Below are 20,393 nucleotides of genomic sequence, written 5' to 3'. Positions count from 1 at the left end.
TTAAGATGAAATTTTAGTTAATCAATATTTCATAGTGTTAATGCTCCTCTTTTCATAGGGATTCCTTGCCACTGGTGAAATCGATCCCTTAAATAGAAGATTTTCCACTTCAGTCAAACCTGATGTTGTAGTACAAGGTTTGTGAGCGTGTTTACTGTTCATATTTAACTTTGTAAAACCAATGTTATTTTAATTCAAATTGTTGCCTAGTTTCTTATTTAATTTTTTAAAAGTGTGTATGTGCCTGTGCTTTAGCACGTAGCAGTTGTGTGAGATGCCTTATATAACTCAGTGGCTCCCAAAGGCAACAGAATTCTTCCCAACCACAAAATGACTTTCTACAAAGCAATTGTTGTCTTGAATATAAACCTTGATTGCAACTGGGGCACAAGTGATTCGTTGCACATCATTTATCATCATTGTTATTCTTTGAAAAATAGAGCCTAAGCCTGGTGAAAACTCAGAACCCAACTGAGGGTCATTCATTCCTCCCTTGGAGTCCTGACATCTTTCCGCCTTTCACCTGTGTCCACCTTTCCTCTCCCTCCTCTCCAGCCAGCCCTTCTTCTGGAGAGGGGCGAGACCAGCCCAGGCTGCTGCTGCCCTCCGCCTAGCCAAGTGATTTCACCCTTCTGTGCCTCAGGGTCATCAGGACTTGAGCTCCCTGACTGGGGCTTCCTAAGATGTACTGAGGCTGCAGTGGGAAAGCGCTTGGTGTAGTGCCTGGCCTGTGGTGTGCACCCGGGTGGAGCAGTTCTCTTCCTACCTTCCCTCTTAGGGAGGGCCTCCTGGCAGTCCAGTAACATTCTCTGTGCCCCATAGAGCACACCAGCTAATGTCATAGCACGTTGTGTGTACACCGTATTGCCCCTGAGACTGTACACTTCTTAATGACAAGGCCTATATCATTCTTGCAGTTTCTACGTTGATTGGCACATACGCACCCATACGTTGAAAACAGTGATTGAACAAATGACAAGCATTTCTCTGTAGCCACTGGCTCATTTTGCTTTGGGGGCTCATGCTGTGGTGAGATGAGCTGATATCACCCAGTCAATAGAGCCATGAGATACACCTGTCACAGCATTCTGATTAGGTAAAGTTTGAGATGATGATCATCATCTCCACCTTACACACGAGGCTTAGACGTTAACCCACTCCCTCAAGGACCCACAGCTGGCAGCTGCAGGTGTGAACCCATTCCTGACTTCCAGGTGGACTGATCCAGCTGGACTCATTGTCCCTGCGCTAAGCCAGAGCATGTCCTGCTAATTAGTCCCTTGAATCTATTAAGACCGTTTTTCCACCTGCAGGCTGGGACACTTTGATGGGTGTTGACCAGCATTTGTTTAATAGAACAGTGTAGAAATTCCCAGAAGGTCAGGCACAGAGTAGGGGAAGTGCAGTTTCGGAAACTTAGCCACATCCAGCTGCACAGATCATGAGGCTCCCAGGTCTCCCCCAGAACCACTGCACTAAAGGAGTTACTCCTACAGAGAGTGGCTGCTGGGGTTTTGATAAATGTGGAGTCATGCCTGTCATTGGAAGCTTTAGAAGAGACAGGTGTTAAGGAAAGCCAGCCAGCCAGCCCTGCATGGCTGATGTTCCCATTTGCTGAGGGCCTGGGAGATTAGGTTTCAGTCCACGTGCAGCTGTAACTGGCCAGTTGAGCATGCAAGGCTTCCCTGGGGGCTTGTTGTGAAGGTCAGATGAGATAATGGATATTAAAATACTTGAAAAGGCATCAAGTGCTGTGTAAATATAAAGAGGTGACACTCAGCTCTCAACTGCATGTATATGTATTGTACATTCCGGCCCCACCAGCCTGTGAGTACAATGATTGTACTTAACAGTAGCCAATCCTGCACTGCCCTGAGCCTCTCCAGCTCCCAGAGGGCTCCACCGCAGCTGGACATGGCACCAACCTCTCTCCCTGTGGCCGTGCTCCCCTTTTCCAGTCCCATCCCTGTACTCCTTCCCTTTGCCAAAGCACTGTCTCTTCTCAGAAAGGCCAGCGGTACTAGTACAACAGGTGCAGCCTAGCCGATCCCGGGTGGTCCCCAGTGATGGCCTCCCTCCTCCATGGACCCCCAGGTCCCAGGCACAGTCAGCTCCCTGCCTGCTGGAGAGCCAGGTGCCCAGCCTCTCCCACCAGAGATGGGGCCCAGGCCAGCCCTGGGGTGCTTTTTCCCCACCGGTGGGGCCCTGTGTGGGGGTTCTGAATGGGCCAGGCTGCTCCACTACTGCCAGCATCCCCACTCACAGACCTACTTTGCTTTCTCTAGAGGGAAGGATGTCCCCTCAGAGCATCCCCTGCCAGCAGGCGCCCCCATCTTACTCTTCTTTCCCCCGTCCTTTGGGAGCAGGGGCACAGGCTTCTGGCATCCCCCAAGTGGAGCTGTTTCCACTCCTGACCCTGCACAAAAAGGGACACCAGGCAGGTTTAGAATAGATGCAGACCCAGAGGGAGGCAAGACATTACTTGAGACCGGGCAATTTGGCTTGGGACTTATTGAGGACAATTTCTAGAAGTCTCCTATCAGACTATCTTGCACATTGAGGGCACTTGATAAATAGGCGTCGAGGTTGTTGAGGGGTGGCAAGGACAGAATGGGGAGGAGCAGCAGGATGAACACTGTCATTTCTAAAGCCAGTCATTGCATGGAAGAGCATGCTAATGTGTATGTCACCAGGCAGAAGAGGGCAGTAAGGAACACGTGTCCATGTGAAGAGACAAGAATCATGAGCTAACGCTCATTCTGTGTTCTTGTTCACAGTTACTGTTTTGGCAGAAAATAATCACATTAAGGACTTGTTGAGGAAACACGGGGTGAACGTCCAGAGTATCGCGGACATTCATCCAATTCAAGTCCAGCCGGGCCGGATTCTTAGTCACATATATGCCAAGCTTGGTAGGTTTGGGGAAATTACCTGGGCCTTTTTGGCATGGGGGCATCTCGGTTCTAGATTTGGGGTCTGAGGGAGACTGTGATATACGTAAGTTCTAAAGACTTGGGCAAAACACTAAAGCAGGCGGTTCCACCGCTTCGATGTGAAGAGGAACGGGTGAACCAGCACGTTCTCACACCCATTCAGTGGGCACCGTCACAGGTGGCCAAGCATTTGCCGGATCTGTTGTAAAGTAAGGAGCCACCTTGAAAAATTTACAATTGGAAAAGTCATTTGTGTCTTGATAATGCTTCTCATGTTTACCTTTAGTATCAGAAAATGCTCATTTACACATTAAAATGGGAGGAGGTTCTGTATGCTTTTTCTAGAATCTGACTTTGTTTACTATTATGGCTCAATACTAAGTAAATCGAAAGTAAATGTTCTATAGTCCTTTTAGTAGTTTTATTCCATGCAGTTCCAACCAGGTACTGTTCATATACATTCATGAAAAGAAGGGGGCGGGATTTGTTTTAATATTCAGCTTCGTGCCGTTTTAAAGAAGGATGATGGCAGTAGAAGAACCAAGCCCCAAAATGGGTTGTCTAATCTAGAAATAAGCTCAGTCTTAGCCTGAGTTGTGTGGATTACTTGTTACCGTATTTCCTCTAACTCCAATTTCTCTTTTACTTCTCAAACAGGACGGAATAAGAATATGAATTTGAGTGGGCGACCGTATCGACATATTGGTGTCCTTGGAACCTCTAAACTATATGTGATTAGGAACCAAATCTTTACTTTTACACCCCAGGTGAGGAGAGGAGGCCAACGAGCATCTTTTTTTTAAGTTCTCTTTGCTGTCTGGTAAGCTTTTCTCCTGTGGATATGACAGAATTCTGCATGCATAGGTTCAAATAGAGACATATGAAATGATACCCAGAGCCTAGTACAAGTCTGCCCGTAGTAGGTGCTCAGTAAATGCTGATTGAGACAGGCATGCCATCACTTCCGGTCATGAATATTAGTGAAATTCAGACTGCTTTAGAAGTTTGCTGTTGACATGTCACTTGACTCACAGCCCTTGTGCCCGTAATCACAATCATCTCTGACCCTTGTGCAAGCTGTCATCAGACCCTCTGTGTAACACACAGCCAGGCTGATTTTCTGGCCCACACCCTCGCTTACCGGGATACTGAAATGTACTGATTATGGAACTTACTGCAGAGCTTTGGTTTCCAAAGAAAACTAGTCCTGTGGAAGTACATAGAAAATGTTTTTCACCCATTTGGGCAGCTAGAAAGACCAACAGTGGGATCGCTTTGGCAGCGCAGGGCACAACCCCTGCTTACCTGGGCACAGGGTTGGTCATGGGGTCTTGGGTCAAGCTGCTCTTTCATCCTAGCCCCTGCTGCTCACAGAAGTCTTGTGAGCTATTTCCCTTAGTAACAAATTTCAGTCCAGAGCTGAGCATGCACTAGTCCAGAGGCCAAGAGAACAATTTGATTTGTTCTCGACATCAGGCAGCAGTGTCTTTAGTTGACATTAACCAAAGCCATCAATCAGGTAAACAGAGTGTCCACCTCTCACCTGCTCACAGTGCCCCCACTTGGAAAGCATCTTCGAACCCATAGCCCTGGAAGGATCAGGAATTAAGGAGTTATTGATTTGCTTTCAGAGACAGCAGTGTTGGGCAAGATGCTTAAATCCCCATCTGAGGAGCCGGAAATAAATCTGGCAGCGCACCTTTCCCTTCCACACTACAGCGACAGCTCCCAGGCAGGCAGCAGACTGATTTGTCTGATCTTGAGCAGGGCAGCCCCATGACTGGGTGGATTTAAACCAGTACTGAGCCTCTTGCCTGGCAATAAAACCCCAGGATTAGTGCTGACCTGAGTTGTCAGCTGGTGTTTCCAGGTAAAGAAAGGGTGGCCGTTTACCCAGCCTCTTCTGACTTTCAGTTCACCGACCAGCATCACTTCTACCTGGCCCTCGACAACGAGATGATCGTGGAGATGCTAAGGATTGAGCTGGCCTACCTGTGCACCTGCTGGAGGATGACGGGCAGACCCACGCTCACCTTCCCCATCAGTCGCACCATGCTCAGTAACTCCAGGGATTTCAGCAGGCTCCCTCCTGCCCCAGGGGTGGTTTGGGCTCTTACAAATGTTTAAAATGGCTCCCATGGCCAGAACTAAGCACTGAAGGGACTTCTTAGCAGTTTGGTTTCTTATCTCGGGAATCTTCTATGCCAGAAATGTTTTAATTAGATGGTGTTGATGAAAATGTTTCAGTGCATAACAGGGAAAAAAAGTCTTCCCAGACTAAACTAATTCATCACTTTTTTTTCCTTAGCAAATGATGGCTCAGACATTCATTCTGCTGTGCTCTCCACAATTAGAAAACTAGAGGATGGATATTTTGGAGGAGCCAGGTAATTTGTGATTTTTTTAAAAAAATATAAGAGTAGCACTGACCTTTCTTAAAGTCCTTTGCTGCCCTTGTCCCGTTTTTCATATTAATTGTTGAACCTAAAAGCATGCAGTTTTAGAGTAAGCAGGAAGGTAACACTTTTCTAATCCAGTCGCCCATGTGAAACTTGGCTCATCTCTGAAACAGCACTCGGCTGGTATCTTTTAAGCTTTATAGGCACCAGGAGGCCTCGGACATAGGGAGGTGAACCATCAAGTCCCTGTGAAACATCTGTTCTTCTTGGAACACATGTATGGAATTCTGTGTATGTTTCTGTTAAAAAGTGTGGAAGAAAATAGTGCCTGGGATCTGGCAGGTGCCCAATAAATGCTCCTTGCACCAACTTGAATATGCTATCACCTTAAGATTCATTTGCAGGACTTGGCAAATTCCTTAGAGCCCTCACAGCAGAGCACCTGAATGAATCTGTGTAGGTCACTGGCCCCTCACTCTCTGTGGAATGAGCCCCCTTCTGGTTTACAGGCCCCAAGTAAGGCAGACGCACCCAGGTATTATGCTTAAGCACCTTGAGTGATAGAGGGCTTGCCCTCCAGGAATACCCCTTCCATTTTTGTGCCCTCTACTGTCACAAGGCAGAGATCTTCTCTGTAGTGTCTATTCTCTCATCTTCTTCCATCCCCTAGGATATACCAGAAGGGCCCCAAGAGAATGCTGTGGACCAGGCACGGTGGCTCACACTATAATCCCAGCACTTTGGGAGGCTGAGGCAGGCAGATCACCTGAGGTCAGAAGTTTGAGACCAGTCTGGCAAAACCCTGTCTCTATTAAAAATACAAAAATTAGCCAGGCATGGTGGTGCACGCCTGTAGTCCCAGCCACTTGGGAGGTAGAGGCTGCAGTGAGCCAAGATCATGCCACTGCACTCCAGCCTGGGTGACAGAATGAGACTCCGTCTCAAAAAAAAAAAAAAAAAAAAAAGGAGAATCTCACTGTGTAGCCCAGCCCTGGTGTAGCCTTTCCAGGGCTCAGGGAGGCTTCTCTTTGGTCCCTGATGGAATTCCAATTGCTAAAACTTTTAGAGTTGAAGTCACCCTTTCTTCTCACATCCTCTCACCCCAGGGACACTCCTACCGCAGCAAGTCACTGTCGTTTTTTTTTTTTTTTACAATTATGGTAATTTACCTATAACATTACCTTAACCATTTGTAAGTGTACAGTTCAGTAGTGTTAAGTACATTCACATTGTTGTGCAACCAATCTCCAGAACTCTTTTCATTTTGCAGCAAGTAAAACTGTACACCCATTAATAGCAACTCTATTTCCCCGCCTCCCAGCCCCTAGCAACCACCAGCCTTTCTGTCTCCATGAGTTTGACTGCTCCAGATAGCTCATATAAGTGGCATCATACAACATTTATCATTTTGTGACTGGCTCATTTCACATGATGTCCCCAAAATTAAGTCCCTGTTATTTCTAACCCTGGCCTTGAGCGATTTGAAGAGCCCTCTGAGGTTGGTCCCTCTGCCCACAGAGCTTCTTGCAGGTTTTGCTGTAGACTTGAAGTGGCCCTTGATCCAAGCTTCTCCTGGCCTTTCTCACGAGACTGTCCCCAGTGTTTTGCCGTATACACTTCAGGACTAGTGCCATACCAGCAATCTGCATCCACTTTTGCACATTTTACCTCCAATTTGCTTCAGTTACCACCTGGTGCATGGCGTCGTAACTGAGAGAGAATACCAAAGGCCTATAATTAACCATTTTGCAAAATAATTTTTTTTTTATTTGAAACAGAGTTTCACTCTTGTTGCCCAGGCCAGAGTGCAGTGGCACAGTCTCGGCTCACTGCAACCTCCACCCCCCAGGTTCAAGCAATTCTCCTGCCTCAGCCTCCCAGGTAGCTGGGATCACAGGCATGTGCCACCACACCTGGCTAATTTTGTATTTTTAGTAGAGACGGTGTTTCACCATGTTGGCCAGGCTGGTCTCAAACTCCTGACCTCAGGTGATCCACCTGCTTCAGCCTCCCAAAGTGCTGGGATTACAGGTGTGAGCCACTGTGCCCAGCTGCAAAATAAATCCTTTTATTGAGATCTAATCGTTGTAAAAAGGAAATTGTCTGCAGTTCGCTGAGCACTGGCCGTGTATTCAATGTGTTGTCTCATTGAGGCTTCACTTTCTGACTTGGGGTGCATTCCCATTTCATAGACAAGGAGCTGTAGACTCAGAGAGCCATTGGCAGAAGAGGAATAGGTGCAGCAGCTCTGCATGAACCCAGAACCCGGCTTCTAAGCCCTGGTGCTGAGCTAGATGAGGGCTTCTTGATGTCAGGAGGGCCCCTTGGTTATAGACCATGGCAGATGATTCAGAGAGCCTTAGAAGAGACTGGAATGCCTAGGCTACTTCTGCTCAGTTCATGATCATTAAGAGCTTTATAAATAAAATTAATATAGTTATAATTTAGTATATCATTTATAGATTACATCTAGAAGTTATAACTATGTAACACAGTGTTATAAAAATTGTATTGCAAAGATAATTAAGTTCTTGATAAGTTGAGTCACAGTTTTGGCTTTTCCTGTATTTCTGAGGGTTGTTGTTGTTGTTTTTCTTTTGAGACGAGTCTCTGTCGCCCAGGCTGGAGTGCAGTGGCGCGGTCTCGGCTCACTGCAACCTCCACCTCCCAGGTTCAAGCAATTCTGTCTCAGCCTCTCAAGTAGCTGGGATTACAGATGCTTGCCACCACACCCCGCTAATTTTTGTATTTTTAGTAGAGAGGGGTTTCACCATGTTGGCCAGGGTGGTCTCAAACTCCTGAGCTCAGGTGATCCGCCTGCCTCGGCCTCCCAAAGTGCTGGGATTGCAAGCATAAACCACGGTGCCCAGCCTATTTCTGAGGGTTTTTTAAAAGCTGAACTCACCCTACATACCCCCTGGATGGATCCACTTTGGGGGGTGCTCAATTAAAGGAAGGCTTTTCTTTCCCTCGGGCTGTCATTCTGGTTATAGCCCTTTTGAGGCTGAAGCTCCGGCACCTCTGATACTATTGCATTACATATGCCTCAATTGACTCTTTAAACGTTTCTCGGCCTTTTCAACTAAATCCCAATCTGGTGCTGATAACTCTGAGGGAAGGATCCATTGCTTTCTGCTCCCCCGGTGTAACCTTTTAAGAATGTTTTCTTCTGTACGTGCAAATCGCTCCCAGCATGTGGGGGTGGACCTGCGGAACCTCAGGCCCCAGGCTGCCAAACCCAGCGTCCAGGTTTCAGTGGAACTGTGCCCAGCCTAAGGTGATAGGGCCACTCAGGGCTTCTGCTCCAGTCTGGGGATGGCTTCCCCATTGAATTCCTTCTAGAGGGAACCTGACCTCTTCCATCATAGCACCCCCATCCCTGCGTGACGGTGTTTCGTGGTAGGGACTCATAAATAATGGAATGAGTGTGCCCAGAGAGTCGTTGCTTCTGGGCCAGTCGTTTTGGGGGAAAAAACAAAACAAAAACATGGGTTGGTTCTGTTTAAAAGTAGTTTGCGCAATATATTTTGTCAAACTGTTGGTTCAGTAAAATAGAGTCGTATTTGTGTTGGGCTGGGAGTAAGAAGTCAGTGTGATTCATTTGGCTTTTAATATGCTGTGCGCGTTCACTTCATACTTGCTATTTTTGTTTGAATGTCTTGGCTGACCGCTTATATGGGGCAATCTGCAGAGTAATATATGTATTGATTCTGGCAGAAGCACCACATGGTTGTACAAAAGTCTCTCAGTGATTCATAGTGGAAGGTTATCCACACACTACCTGTGTCCCTAACACGGTGTCTTCTTGGCAGAGTAAAATTAGGGAACCTTTCGGAATTTCTCACCACATCGTTCTACACGTATCTGACTTTTCTGGATCCAGACTGTGATGAGAAGTTGTTTGACAATGCCAGCGAAGGGACTTTCAGTCCTGATAGTGATTCAGATTTGGTAGGATATCCGGAAGACACCTGTAATCAAGGTACAGCTTGGAATGCTTTTGTGGGTAGTTCGCTGAATTTATTTAAACTTTAGCATTGTGATAAAATTGCCCTAAGACTCAAATACAGACAATGATTGATAATTAAAAACAAGGAAAAACAAAAAAGAGGCTTCTGAAACTTGCATATATTAAAATGGGTAAAATGCCAGTTTAAAAACCGAAACTGCAAATGATGTCCTTGAAAGTGGGGCATTTTTAAACCTAGAAGGACAAAGAGTTTCAGGAATGGGGACTGGGGACTTTTTTCTTTTTTTTCTTCTCTGTCTCTTTTTGTTGTTGTTGTTGTTGTTGTTGTTGTTGTTTGTTGTTTGAGACAGGGTCTTGCTCTGTTGCCCAGGCTGGAGTGCAGTGGCATGATCATGGCTCACTGCAGCCTCGACCTCCTGGGCTCAAGCAATCCTCCCACCTCAGCCTCCCAAGTGGCTAAGACTATAGGCCTACAGAGAAGCACCACCATACCCAGCTAATTCTTTTATATTTTATAGAGATGGGGTTTCCTTACGTTGCCCTGGCTGGTCTTGAACTCCTGGGCTCAACTGATCAGCCTGCCTCGGCCTCCCAAAGTGCTGGGATTACAGGCATGAGCCACCGTGGCTGGCCAGGAATGGGGACTTTGCACAGAATACATACATTCTGAAGACAGAAACATACTGCTTGAATTTTCAAAGGAGTGGTAGAATGATCTAGGTTTGGTTGGATATGAGTGATGAAACCCTAGGTATATAACATTTCTCAGTCTGAATAAGGTTTTGAGGTGATCTGTTTTTCACTTTTAGAGAGTAGTTGGAATTAGGGCTGGGAGTTCCATAAGGCTTAGCTCACTCATGACAAATTAAAACAAAAAGCCCAGACTTCGGCTGCTATCCTTCAGGCTGTCTTACATATTATTCAGTTCATCTTGGGAGGATGAGATGTAAACACTATCTTGACCGGTAGTTTTTTTTTCCTGGGATGAGGTTTTTCCAAACAGCAAATTTCTGCACACATACATTATCTCTGTAAATCTCTTCTTACTCTTCAGGGGTGAGTGGGAGTGCAAATATCGATATCTCAGTGTTGTCATCTGCTAAGCCTACTCAGTGCTACTTGCTACCCACGGTCACTATTGTGTAGTCATATTTCTGCAGCTTGGTTTCATTGGCTCTTTTGCTTGCTTGTCCAATTACAGAAAGCCAAGACGAACTTGACCATTATATCAACCACCTTCTGCAAAGCACATCGTTGAGGTCCTATCTGCCTCCTCTTTGTAAGAACACAGAAGACCGCCATGTCTTCAGTGCTATCCACTCCACGCGGGACATACTTTCTGTGATGGCAAAAGCAAAGGGTTTGGAAGTTCCATGTATGTTATTAACTCTTTTCTGCCTGTTAAAATACCTTCTTTTATCAAAGTAATGCAGGGACATAATTTAAAAGTCAAAGAATCCTAGAAGACAACAAAATGCCCCCCACGTGCTTCTACTTAGAGGTAACCACTTTCAACTCTTTTAGCTCTTTCTTCCGGTATATACATATCTACATATTTCTCAAATAATGTTTGCATACTGCTGTCTTCACATGCATTGACTTGATTTGGTACCTGTTGACTTTCGATTAAGTGGGTAAGGATCTGGCTGTCTTAAATCACCACTCCTCTGCTTCACTCCCCCTAACCCACCAAGGGGTTAAAGTTTAGTTAAATCAGTATTCACGCTTTATATCATTGTATGTACACAAATATTTCCAACTGAGCATTATAGTATACTCTGTTTATATTCCCATTTTTACTCTGTTTTTTCGAAAGGTAAAGTTGCCCTGGCTTTTCATTTGCTTTGCTTTCTTTCTACATCTTCCAGTGGCCTCACAATACAAATTTCCACAAGCTCAGTCGTATCAGTGAATCTCTCAATTCCACTGCTTTTCTTAGAGTCCACGAGTCTCGTTCTATCTGGGCTGACTGCACTCTAGGCCTGTTGCATATGTGTCATCCTGAGAGTTTCCCTGGCTTGTCTCCTTAGTTGGATTCCGTGGTTCCTGAATCTGTTGTGTTCCCCTTTCTCAATGTATTCTTCTGTTTTGGTGGAGCACATTCTAGAATAGTTTCAGTAGGTTTCAAAAAAAAAAAAAAGTGAAGTGGAAGAGGGCATGGTGGTGACAGCTCTCGACTTGCTTGTTTTTGAACTGCACTGCCTTCTGCCCCCTTCTGGCTTGGTTGCCCTCAGTGTCTGAGGTGCTTTTTACCCTGGGATCTTCCCTGGAGGCTTCCTTGACTTGTCTCCTGGGATGGCTCTCCTGTGTTCTGTATCCCAACTCTTCTTTCTTTGTTCACCCTTATTTTGATAGAGGACATGCAGTAGTTTCCTGAGAAACAGTGCACAGTGGGTAAAATTGTTGAAACCTTGCCATTTTAAAAATGTCTACAAATGTTCCAGACCCATTTGAGAGTTTGGCTGGGTATAGAATTCTAGATTAAAAATACATTTTTTTGGCTGGGCGTGGTGGCGCACACCTGTAATCCCAACACTTTTGGAGGCTGAGGCAGGCAGATCACTTGAGGCCAGGAGTTTGAGACTAGCCTGGCCAACATGGTGAAACCCTGTCTGTACTAAAAATACAGAAATGAGCCAGGTTTGGTGGCCTGCGCCTGTAATCCCAGCTACTCAGGAGGCTGAGGCAGAAGAAGCACTTGAACCCGGGAGGCAGAGGTTTCAGTGAGCTGAGATTGTGCCACTGCACTCCAGCCTGGGTGACAGAGCAAGACTCTGTCTCAAAAAAAAAAAAAAAAAGACTTTTTTTGCAGATTTTTGAAAGTATGACTTATTGTCTTCTTGCTATCAGTGTGTTGGTGTTGTTGTTGAGAAATCTAAACCCGGGCAGGCACAGTGGCTCATGCCTATAATCTGAGCAATCTGGGAAACTGAGGCAGGAAGATCGCTTGAGTCCAGGAATTTGAGACCAGCCTGGGCAAGATAGTGAGGCCCTGTCTCTACAAAAAATAGAAAAAATAGCCAGGCATGGTGGCACATGCCTGTAGTCCCAGGTACTTGGGAGTCTGAGGCAGGAGGATCACTTGTGCTTGGGGAGGTTGAGGTTGCAGTGAGCTGTGATCACACCACTGCACTCCAGCCTGAGTAACAGAACAAGAACCTGTCTCAAAAAAAAAAAAAAAAAAAAAAAAAAAAAGTATTAGCCCATTCTTGCATTGCCATAAAGAAATACCTGAGACTGGGTAATTTATAAAGAAAAGAGGTCTAATTGGCTCAGGGTTCTGCAGGCTGTACAGGAAGCGTGATGCTGGCATCTACTTGGCTTCTAGGGAGGCCTCAGGAAGCTTCCAGTCATGACGGAAGACAAAAGGGGAGCAGACACTTCACATGGCGACAGTAGGAACAAAAGAGAGTGGCAGGGGAGAGTGGTCACACACTTTTAAACAACCAGATCTCATATCCCTTGTGAACTCAGAGCGAGAGCTCACTTATCACCAAGGGGATGGCCCAAGCCATTCATGAGGGACCCACCCCCATGATCCAAACACCTCCCACCAGGCCCCACCTCCAACACTGGGGATTACATTTCAACATGAGATTTGAGTGAGACATTCAAACCATATCAGAAATTAAACCCATTCTGATTGTTTGAGACAAGAGTATCACTCTGTCACCCAGGCCGGAGTGCAGTGGCACGATCTCAGCTCGCTGCAACCTCCACCTCCTGGGTTCAAGCGATTTTCCTGCCTCAGCCTCCCAAGTAGCTGGGATTACAGGCGCCCACCACCACGTCCGGCTAATTTTTGTATTTTTAGTAGAGACAGGGTTTCACCGTGTTGGCCAGGCTGGTCTTGAACTCCTGACCTCAGGCAATCTGCCCTCTTGGGCCTCCCAAAGTGCTGGGATTACAGGCGTGAGCCACTGTGCCCGGCTCATTCTGATTTTTGATACTTCAAATATGAGCTATTTTTCTCTTTGAAAGTGTTTAGGATCTTCTCTGCTCCCGGCTTCTGACATCTCAGTGCTGCACCTTAATCTCTATCTGGGTGTGTTTTTATCCATTGTGTTGGATACACAGTGGGCCTTTCCAATCTGGAAATTTGTTTTTCAGTCCTGTAAAGTTTTCCTGAAAAGTTTCTTGACTCATTTCCTGCGCAACATTTTCTCTGTTCTTTCTTTCTGGTGTTCCTATGATTCCAAAGTTGACTATTCCTAGAGAAGACTTTATCATTTTTTTCCCTCTGTTTTCCATTTTTCTGTCTGTCCTGAGAGCCATTGTCTCAACTTTTTGTTCCATCCCCTCAATTTAGCCACTTTTGCTATCATGTTTTAAATCTTTGTTCCCCAAATTGTGTCTGCTTTTGTTTCACGTTTACAATATAATTTCTTGGCCGGATGCAGTGGCTGATGCCTATAATCCCAGCACATTGGGAGGCCAAGACAGGTGGATTCCTTGAACCCAAGAATTCCGGACCAGCCTGGGCAACATAGCAAGACACTGTCTCTACAAAAAAAAAAAAAAAAAAAAAATTAGCCAGGCGTGGTGGTGCATGTCTGTGATCCCAGGTACTTGGGAGGCTGAGGTGGGAGGATCGCATGAGTCCGGGAGGTTGAGGCTGCAGTGAGCCATGATCATGCCACTGCACTCCAGCCTGGGTGACAGAGCGAGACCCTGTCTCAAAAAAATAATAAAATAAAAATACAGTATAATTTCTTTTTCTGAAAGAGAGAAAGAAAAGGTCCCGTTCTGTCACCCAGGCTTAAGTGCAGTGGTGCAATTACGGCTTACTGCAGCCTTCACCTCCCAGGCCCAAGCGATCCCCCTACCTCAACCTCCCAAGTAGCTGGGACCACAGGTGCATGCCACCACACCCAGCTAATTTTTATTTTTATTTTTGTGGAGACAGGGTTTTGCCATGTTGCCCAGGCTGGTCTCAAACTCCTGGCCTCAAACAATCTGCCCGCTGTGGCCTCCCAAAGTGCTGGGATTATAGGCATGAGCCACCATGCCTGGCAATTTGTTATTATTCTAAGAATATTAATGGCAGGGCTTTTTGTTTTGGTTTGTATATATCCTTTTTACTCTTTGAATGGTTTCCATTCCCCCAAGTCACTTTTTCCGGTTTGCTTAGGTTTCTGTCTTCCACATGAGCGTCCTCCTTCCAATGCCCTGCTCCTCCTCGCTTACCTGGTCATGCGTGAGAATCTCCAAGCCCATGGGTGGGGCTTGTTGACTCGGAGTTATTTGATTTCCCAGAGATACTCTACAATCTCCTAGTGGATTTCCTATTTCAAGGATTAGGGCCTGGTTGCCTGGAGCTATATAGTTACTTATAATTCCCTTAAGGAAGGTATCCAGGCCTTCAGATGTGCTCATCAGCGGCCCCCCTCTCTTCGAGCCCCTTCCTCCTTTACCCTCTTCTGAGAGACCCTCCAGTCTTCTGTCAGAGTGAGTGAGGTGGTCATCAAGCTGGGTGTAGTTGAAGCAGATGTCCAGGGAGCTCACTGCTTCTCAAATAGCTTCTCCCCAGCTTTCCTTGTTTTGGACACCCCTTCTAGGCCCCAGTTCCAGAAGCACATGGTGCAGCAGGCCCCAGGGACTTCTGATGAGCCTTGGGTGTAACTGACCAGCTCTCAGATTTCTCCACTGCAGACTTGGGAGTTGGTTGCCTTGTGTCAGCTAAATCACTTATCTTTCATCTGTCAGCTTTCCCGCTTCTGAAATTCTGTTCCTGTCGTCTTCTTTCTTGTTTTTCTTCATTCTCAAGGATTTGACTTTTTAAAAAATATATATAAAGTTATGCACCACATAACTTTTTGGTCAATGGCAGACCATATATGGCGGTGGTCCCCTAAGATTATAATGGAGCTGAAACCTTTCTGTCACCTAATGATGTCGTAGCTGTAGTGACTTTGTAGCACCATGCACTGCTCACGTTTGTGGCGATGCCATTATCAACAAACCTCCTGCGCTGCCAGTCGTATACAAGTCTAGCACATACAATTATGTATAGTGCATAATACTTGATAATACATAAATATGTTGCTGGTTTGCGTATTTAGAGTGTACTCCTTTTACTTATTAAAAAACGTTAACTGTGAAACAGCTGCAGACCAGTTCTTCAAGAGGGATTACAGGAGAAAGCATTGTTATCTTAGGAGATGACAGCTCCATGTACGTTACTGCCCCTGAAGACCTTCCAGTGGGACAAGCTGTGGAGGTGGAAGCGGTGAGATGGATGATCCTGGACCTGCATAGGCCTAATGTGTGTGTTTGTGTTTTCATTTTCTTAAAAAAGTTTAAAAAGTAAAATAAATAAAACTAAAAAATAGATCAAAGCTTGTAGAATAAGGACGTAAAGAAAATATTTTTGTGGGCCGGCCGTGGTGGCTCATGCCTGTAATCCCAGCACTTTGGGAGGCCCAGGTGGGTGGGTCAGGAGTTTGAGACCAGCCTGGCCAACATGGTGAAACCCTGTCTCTACTAAAAATACAAAAATTAGCTGGGCGTGGAGGCACACACCTGTAATCCCAGCTACTCGGGAGGCTGAGGCGGGAGAATCGCTTGAACCCGGGAGGTGGAGGTTGCAGTGAGCCAAGATCGCACCACTACAGTCCAGCCTGGGCAACAAGGCGAGACTCCATCTCAAAAAAAAGAAAATATTTTTGTACAGCTGTACGATCTGTGTTTTAAGCTGTTATTACAAAAGTCAAATTTTTTTTTTTTTTTTTTTTTTTTTTTTTTTTTGAGACAGAGTCTTGCTCTGTCACCCAGGCTGGAGTACAGTGGCGCGATCTCGCTCACTGCCAGCTCCGCCTCCCGGATTCATGCCATTCTACTGCCTCAGCCTCCCGCGTAGCTGGGACTACAGGCGCCACCACCACGCCCGGCTAATTTTTTCTATTTTTAGTAGAGACGGGGTTTCACCGTGTTAGCCAGGATGGTCTGGATCTCCTGACCTTGTGATCCACCCGCCTCAGCCTCCCAAAGTGCTAGGATTACAGGCGTGAGCCACCACGCCCGGCCAAAAGTCAAATTTTTAAAAATTTAAGTTTATAAAGTTACAGTAAGCTATGGTCATTTAGTATTAAAGAACACTGTGTGATGAATTCAGTGCAGTGTGAGTGTAGAGTATTTATGAAGTCTACAGCAGTGTACAGTCATGTCCTAGGCCTTCACATTCACTCACCACTCACCCAGTCACCCAGAGCAACTTCCAGTCCTGCAAGCTCCATTCATGGCAAGGGCCCTATAGAGGTGAACCATTTTTCATCTTATATACCATATTTCTCTTTTTTTTTTTTTTTTTGACAGGGTCTTGCTCTGTCACCCAGGCTGAAGTGCAGTGCCACGATCAGGGCTTACTGCAGCCTCAGTCTCCTGAGCTCAAACGATCCTTCCGCCTCAGCCCCCCAGTAGCTGGGACTACAGGCATGCACCATCACACCCGGCTCATTGTTTTTGTTTTGTTTTGTTTTGTTTTTTGAGACAGAGTTTCAATCTTGTTGCCGAGGCTGGAGTGCAATGGCACGATCTCAGCTCACCATAACCTCCGCCTCCCAGGTTCAAGCAGTCCTCCTGCCTCAGCCTCCAGAGTAGCTGGGATTACAGGCATGTGCCACCACACCCGGCTAATTTTGTATTTTTAGTAGAGATGGGGTTTCTCCATGTTGGTCAGGCTGATCTCGAACTCCTGACCTCAGGTGATCCTTCCGCCTCAGCCTCCCAAAGTGCTGGGATTACAGGTGTGAGCCACCACGCCTGGCCTACCTTTTTTTTTTTTTTTTTTAATTTTAGTAGGGATGAGGTCTCACTATGTTGCCCAGGCCAGTCTTGAACTCCTGAGCTCAAGAAATCCTCTCACCTCAGCCTCCCAAAGTGCTGGGATTACAGGCATGAGGCACCATGCCTGGCCTATACCATATTTCTACCGTACCTTTTCTATGTTTAGACACACAAATATCATTCTGTTACAGTTACCTACAGTATTCAGTACAGGAACATGCATAGAGGTTTGTAGCCTAGGAGCAATAGCCTCTATCATCCAACCTAGGTGTGTAGTAGGCCGTACCATCTAGGTTTATATAAGTACACTCTATGCTGTTCATGCAGTGAGGAATTTGCCTAATGACACATTTCTTAGAATGTATCCCTGTCATTAAACAATGCATGACTGTATATATTTTCTCTAATGTTAGTGGAGGGTTGGAAGGAATTAAAATTACAGTGTGTATTCAATTCACAAGTATAACCTGGAGGTCTATAAATGCCTTTTAAATATGCATCATCTTTACCTTGAAAACTTCTTGTTCTCCTGAGATGACATGATATAGCCTGGAAGACAGGGATGGCTTAATGAATAAATATCAATAATGATAATATCCAGAGGTGGTTGAAAAACAAGCCCTACTGCCCGGCAGTGGCAGAGTGAAGTGCATACTGGACCAGAAGCCAAGACACCTTGATTATGGGAAGTGACCTTGGACAAATGGTCTGCCCTCTCTGGGTCTCTCAGTTTCCTCATCCGAAAGAAAAAGAGGTCAGGCGAAATCACTTCTGAGCTTCTTTCCAGTCCTGGGATGTTATATCATTTTTCCTGAATTCCAGGAGGGAAAAGTGAAATCTAGTTCTCAAAGCAAGATCTATGCCCTGCTCACTTCTTATTCCCAGATTTAGCACATGAGGTGGCTACATGATAAATTCTTGTTGAAGCTAAACTAAATAAGTGATCTTTCCTTCTGTTGGTTTGTGTTAGATAAGGAGCAGCCGCCATACTTCTCAAAAGAAGTATTGGCCGGGAATGGTGGCTCAAGCCTATAATCCCAGCACTTTGGGAGGCCGAGACGGCTGGATCACCTGAGGTCAGGAGTTCAAGACCAGCCTGACCAACATGGCAAAACCCCGTCTCTACTAAAAATATAAAAATTAGGCTGGGCCTAGTGGCTCATGCCTGTATTCCCAGCACTTTGGGAGGCTGAGGTGGGCGGATCACCTGAGGTCAGGAGTTCGAGATCAGCCTGACCAACATGGCGAAATCCCGTCTCTACTAAAGATACAAAATTATCCAGGCGTCGTGGCGCATGCCTATAATCCCAGCTACTTGGGAGGCCGAGGCAGGAGAATCACTTGAACCTGGGAGGTGGAGGTTGTGGTGAGCCAAGATCTCGCCATCGCACTCCAGCCTGGGCAACAAGAGGGAAACTCTGTCTCAAAAAAAAAAAAAATTAGCTGGGCATGGTGGCACGTGCCTGTTATCCCAGCTACTCGGGAGGCTGAGGCAGGAGAATCGCTTGAACCCAGGAGGCAAAGGTTGCAGTGAGTCGAGATCACACCAGTGCACTCCAGCCTGGGTGACAGAGTGAGACTCTGTCTCAAAAAAAAAAAAAAAAAGTATTGTTCTTCCTCCTCAGAATAACTCTCTTTGTTCTTTTGTTTTCCAGTTGTTCCCATGACTTTGCCGACTAAAGTTCTAAGTGCCCACCGTAAATCACTGAATCTTGTTGATTCTCCTCAGCCACTCCTAGAAAAGGTAAAGTATATGGAACAGCTTTTTTTAAAAGTATGGTGTTCTACAATGCAGGATTAGTCCCCAAACTCTTTCAAATGGCTAAACTCAAAGAAACAGCATATTTCTCGATATCAGGGACCTTTCAGTTTAGAAGCTCTGGGCTTGGATGTGAAACCAATCACTGCAAGTCTGGAATCTGACTTGCATCAATATGTACATTGAATTTGATGCAAACCTTTACATTTTGCCTGTAGAAAAAGCTACTACCTTGCTGCCTACTCATCAGAGTCTATGTAGCCACTAGAGGAAAAAGCTCACTACCTAGCCCCGCCTAACTGTTTAGCCGGCCAAGGTGGGACTACTTGTGGAACAGAGTACAGGACTCTTTGTTCCTAATGGCCTTTTTAAATTTTTCTTAGAGTCTCGCTCTGTCACCCAGGCTGGAGTGCAGTGGTGTGATCACAGCTCACTGCAGCCTCAACCTCCAGGCTCAGGCAATCCTCCCACCTCAGCCTCCCAAATAGTTGGGACTACCAGCGTGCGCCACCATGCCCAGCTAATTTTTGTATTTTTTGTAGAGACAGGGTTTTACCATGTTGCCCAGACTGGTCTGGAATTCCTAGGCTCAAGCGATCCTCTCACCTTAGCCTCCCAAAGTGCTGGGATTACAGGCACAAGCCACTGCGCCTGGCTCCTAGTGCTCTTAATGTAAGAAAAAACAGTAAAAGATTCCTTAGGATACTGCAGGAAAAAGATGGGCATAAAAAAATTTTAAAAATAAGATTCCTCAGGGGAATAAAATCTCAGGCTGTTCCATTAATTCCCACAATTTGTTATTTTATCCAGGACTCTTCCCTGATTCTACCCCACACGAATAGACTCAGTGCCACTCAGTGCCTGTTGGAGAAGATTTTACCTTGATTTCAATTTTAGGTTGTTTAAAACATCCTTTTTGCGTTTGTTTTGCTTCCAAATAACTATACCATATATGCAGCATGGTGCAGAAAGCAGGAATAGAGGAGCGAGAGGTCACCTCCAGCCCCTCCTTAGCTCTTGTGAGGGCTTTTCGGCTCCGTCTAGAAGCCGCTTGACACCAGGCAGATTAACAAGAAAAAGCATGCAAAGGTGATTAGCTTTCTGGGTACATGGGGATCTTCACAAGAGAGTGAAGTCTGAAGAAGTGGTCAAAGCAAGATGCTTTCCTACTTTTTAAACAAAGAGTGATAAATTTGAGAAGCTAGGACAAGACAAGGAAAATCTGGCTAGAGGCAGTTACTAGGAGATATATACACAGGGCGTGTAAAACTAGTGGAAGATAAGGGTTCCTTGGATAAGTGTATTTATACAGGTCCATTGCTGCCCCCAGTTCCTGGGCTCTGGTGATATGGGCTCTTTTCGTGCCCTAGGAGTGTACCCCTCCCAGAGGCATCCTTATGGCTTGCTGCCTGCAGAAAGAGACAGGTCAGCTACCCCTTTCTGAAACTACAATTTTTCCAATGTTTTCAACTCAAAATAGTCAATATACCAATCTGGCATATTTGGGGATAGCACATCCTTCACACCTTCAGCTCAATGAATGATCA

The 20,393-nt window shown here is 45.8% G+C and overlaps 1 protein-coding gene across 12 annotated transcripts in view; it reads left to right on the top strand.

Moving 5' to 3' along the window:
* Nucleotides 1-20,393, top strand: part of PHKA2 (phosphorylase kinase regulatory subunit alpha 2) — a 94,802-nt gene that overhangs the window by 58,079 nt on the left and 16,330 nt on the right. For all 12 annotated transcript variants that reach the window (XR_008497057.2, XR_010125465.1, XM_063660452.1 and 9 more), the window contains 8 exons: nucleotides 59-137; nucleotides 2,778-2,912; nucleotides 3,591-3,700; nucleotides 4,848-4,992; nucleotides 5,242-5,320; nucleotides 9,145-9,314; nucleotides 10,504-10,677; nucleotides 18,743-18,831. Coding sequence is in view for 10 of the 12 variants with exons in the window: in XM_063660452.1 (XP_063516522.1) it covers nucleotides 59-137; nucleotides 2,778-2,912; nucleotides 3,591-3,700; nucleotides 4,848-4,992; nucleotides 5,242-5,320; nucleotides 9,145-9,314; nucleotides 10,504-10,677; nucleotides 18,743-18,831 (981 nt within the window). In the remaining 2 variants the exon portion in view is untranslated. The remainder of the gene's footprint in view (nucleotides 1-58; nucleotides 138-2,777; nucleotides 2,913-3,590; nucleotides 3,701-4,847; nucleotides 4,993-5,241; nucleotides 5,321-9,144; nucleotides 9,315-10,503; nucleotides 10,678-18,742; nucleotides 18,832-20,393) is intronic.

Source organism: Pongo pygmaeus, chromosome X (genome assembly GCF_028885625.2).
Source record: "Pongo pygmaeus isolate AG05252 chromosome X, NHGRI_mPonPyg2-v2.0_pri, whole genome shotgun sequence".
Taxonomy (NCBI): Eukaryota; Metazoa; Chordata; class Mammalia; order Primates; family Hominidae; genus Pongo; species Pongo pygmaeus.
This window is presented reverse-complemented; position numbering and strand designations above follow the sequence as displayed.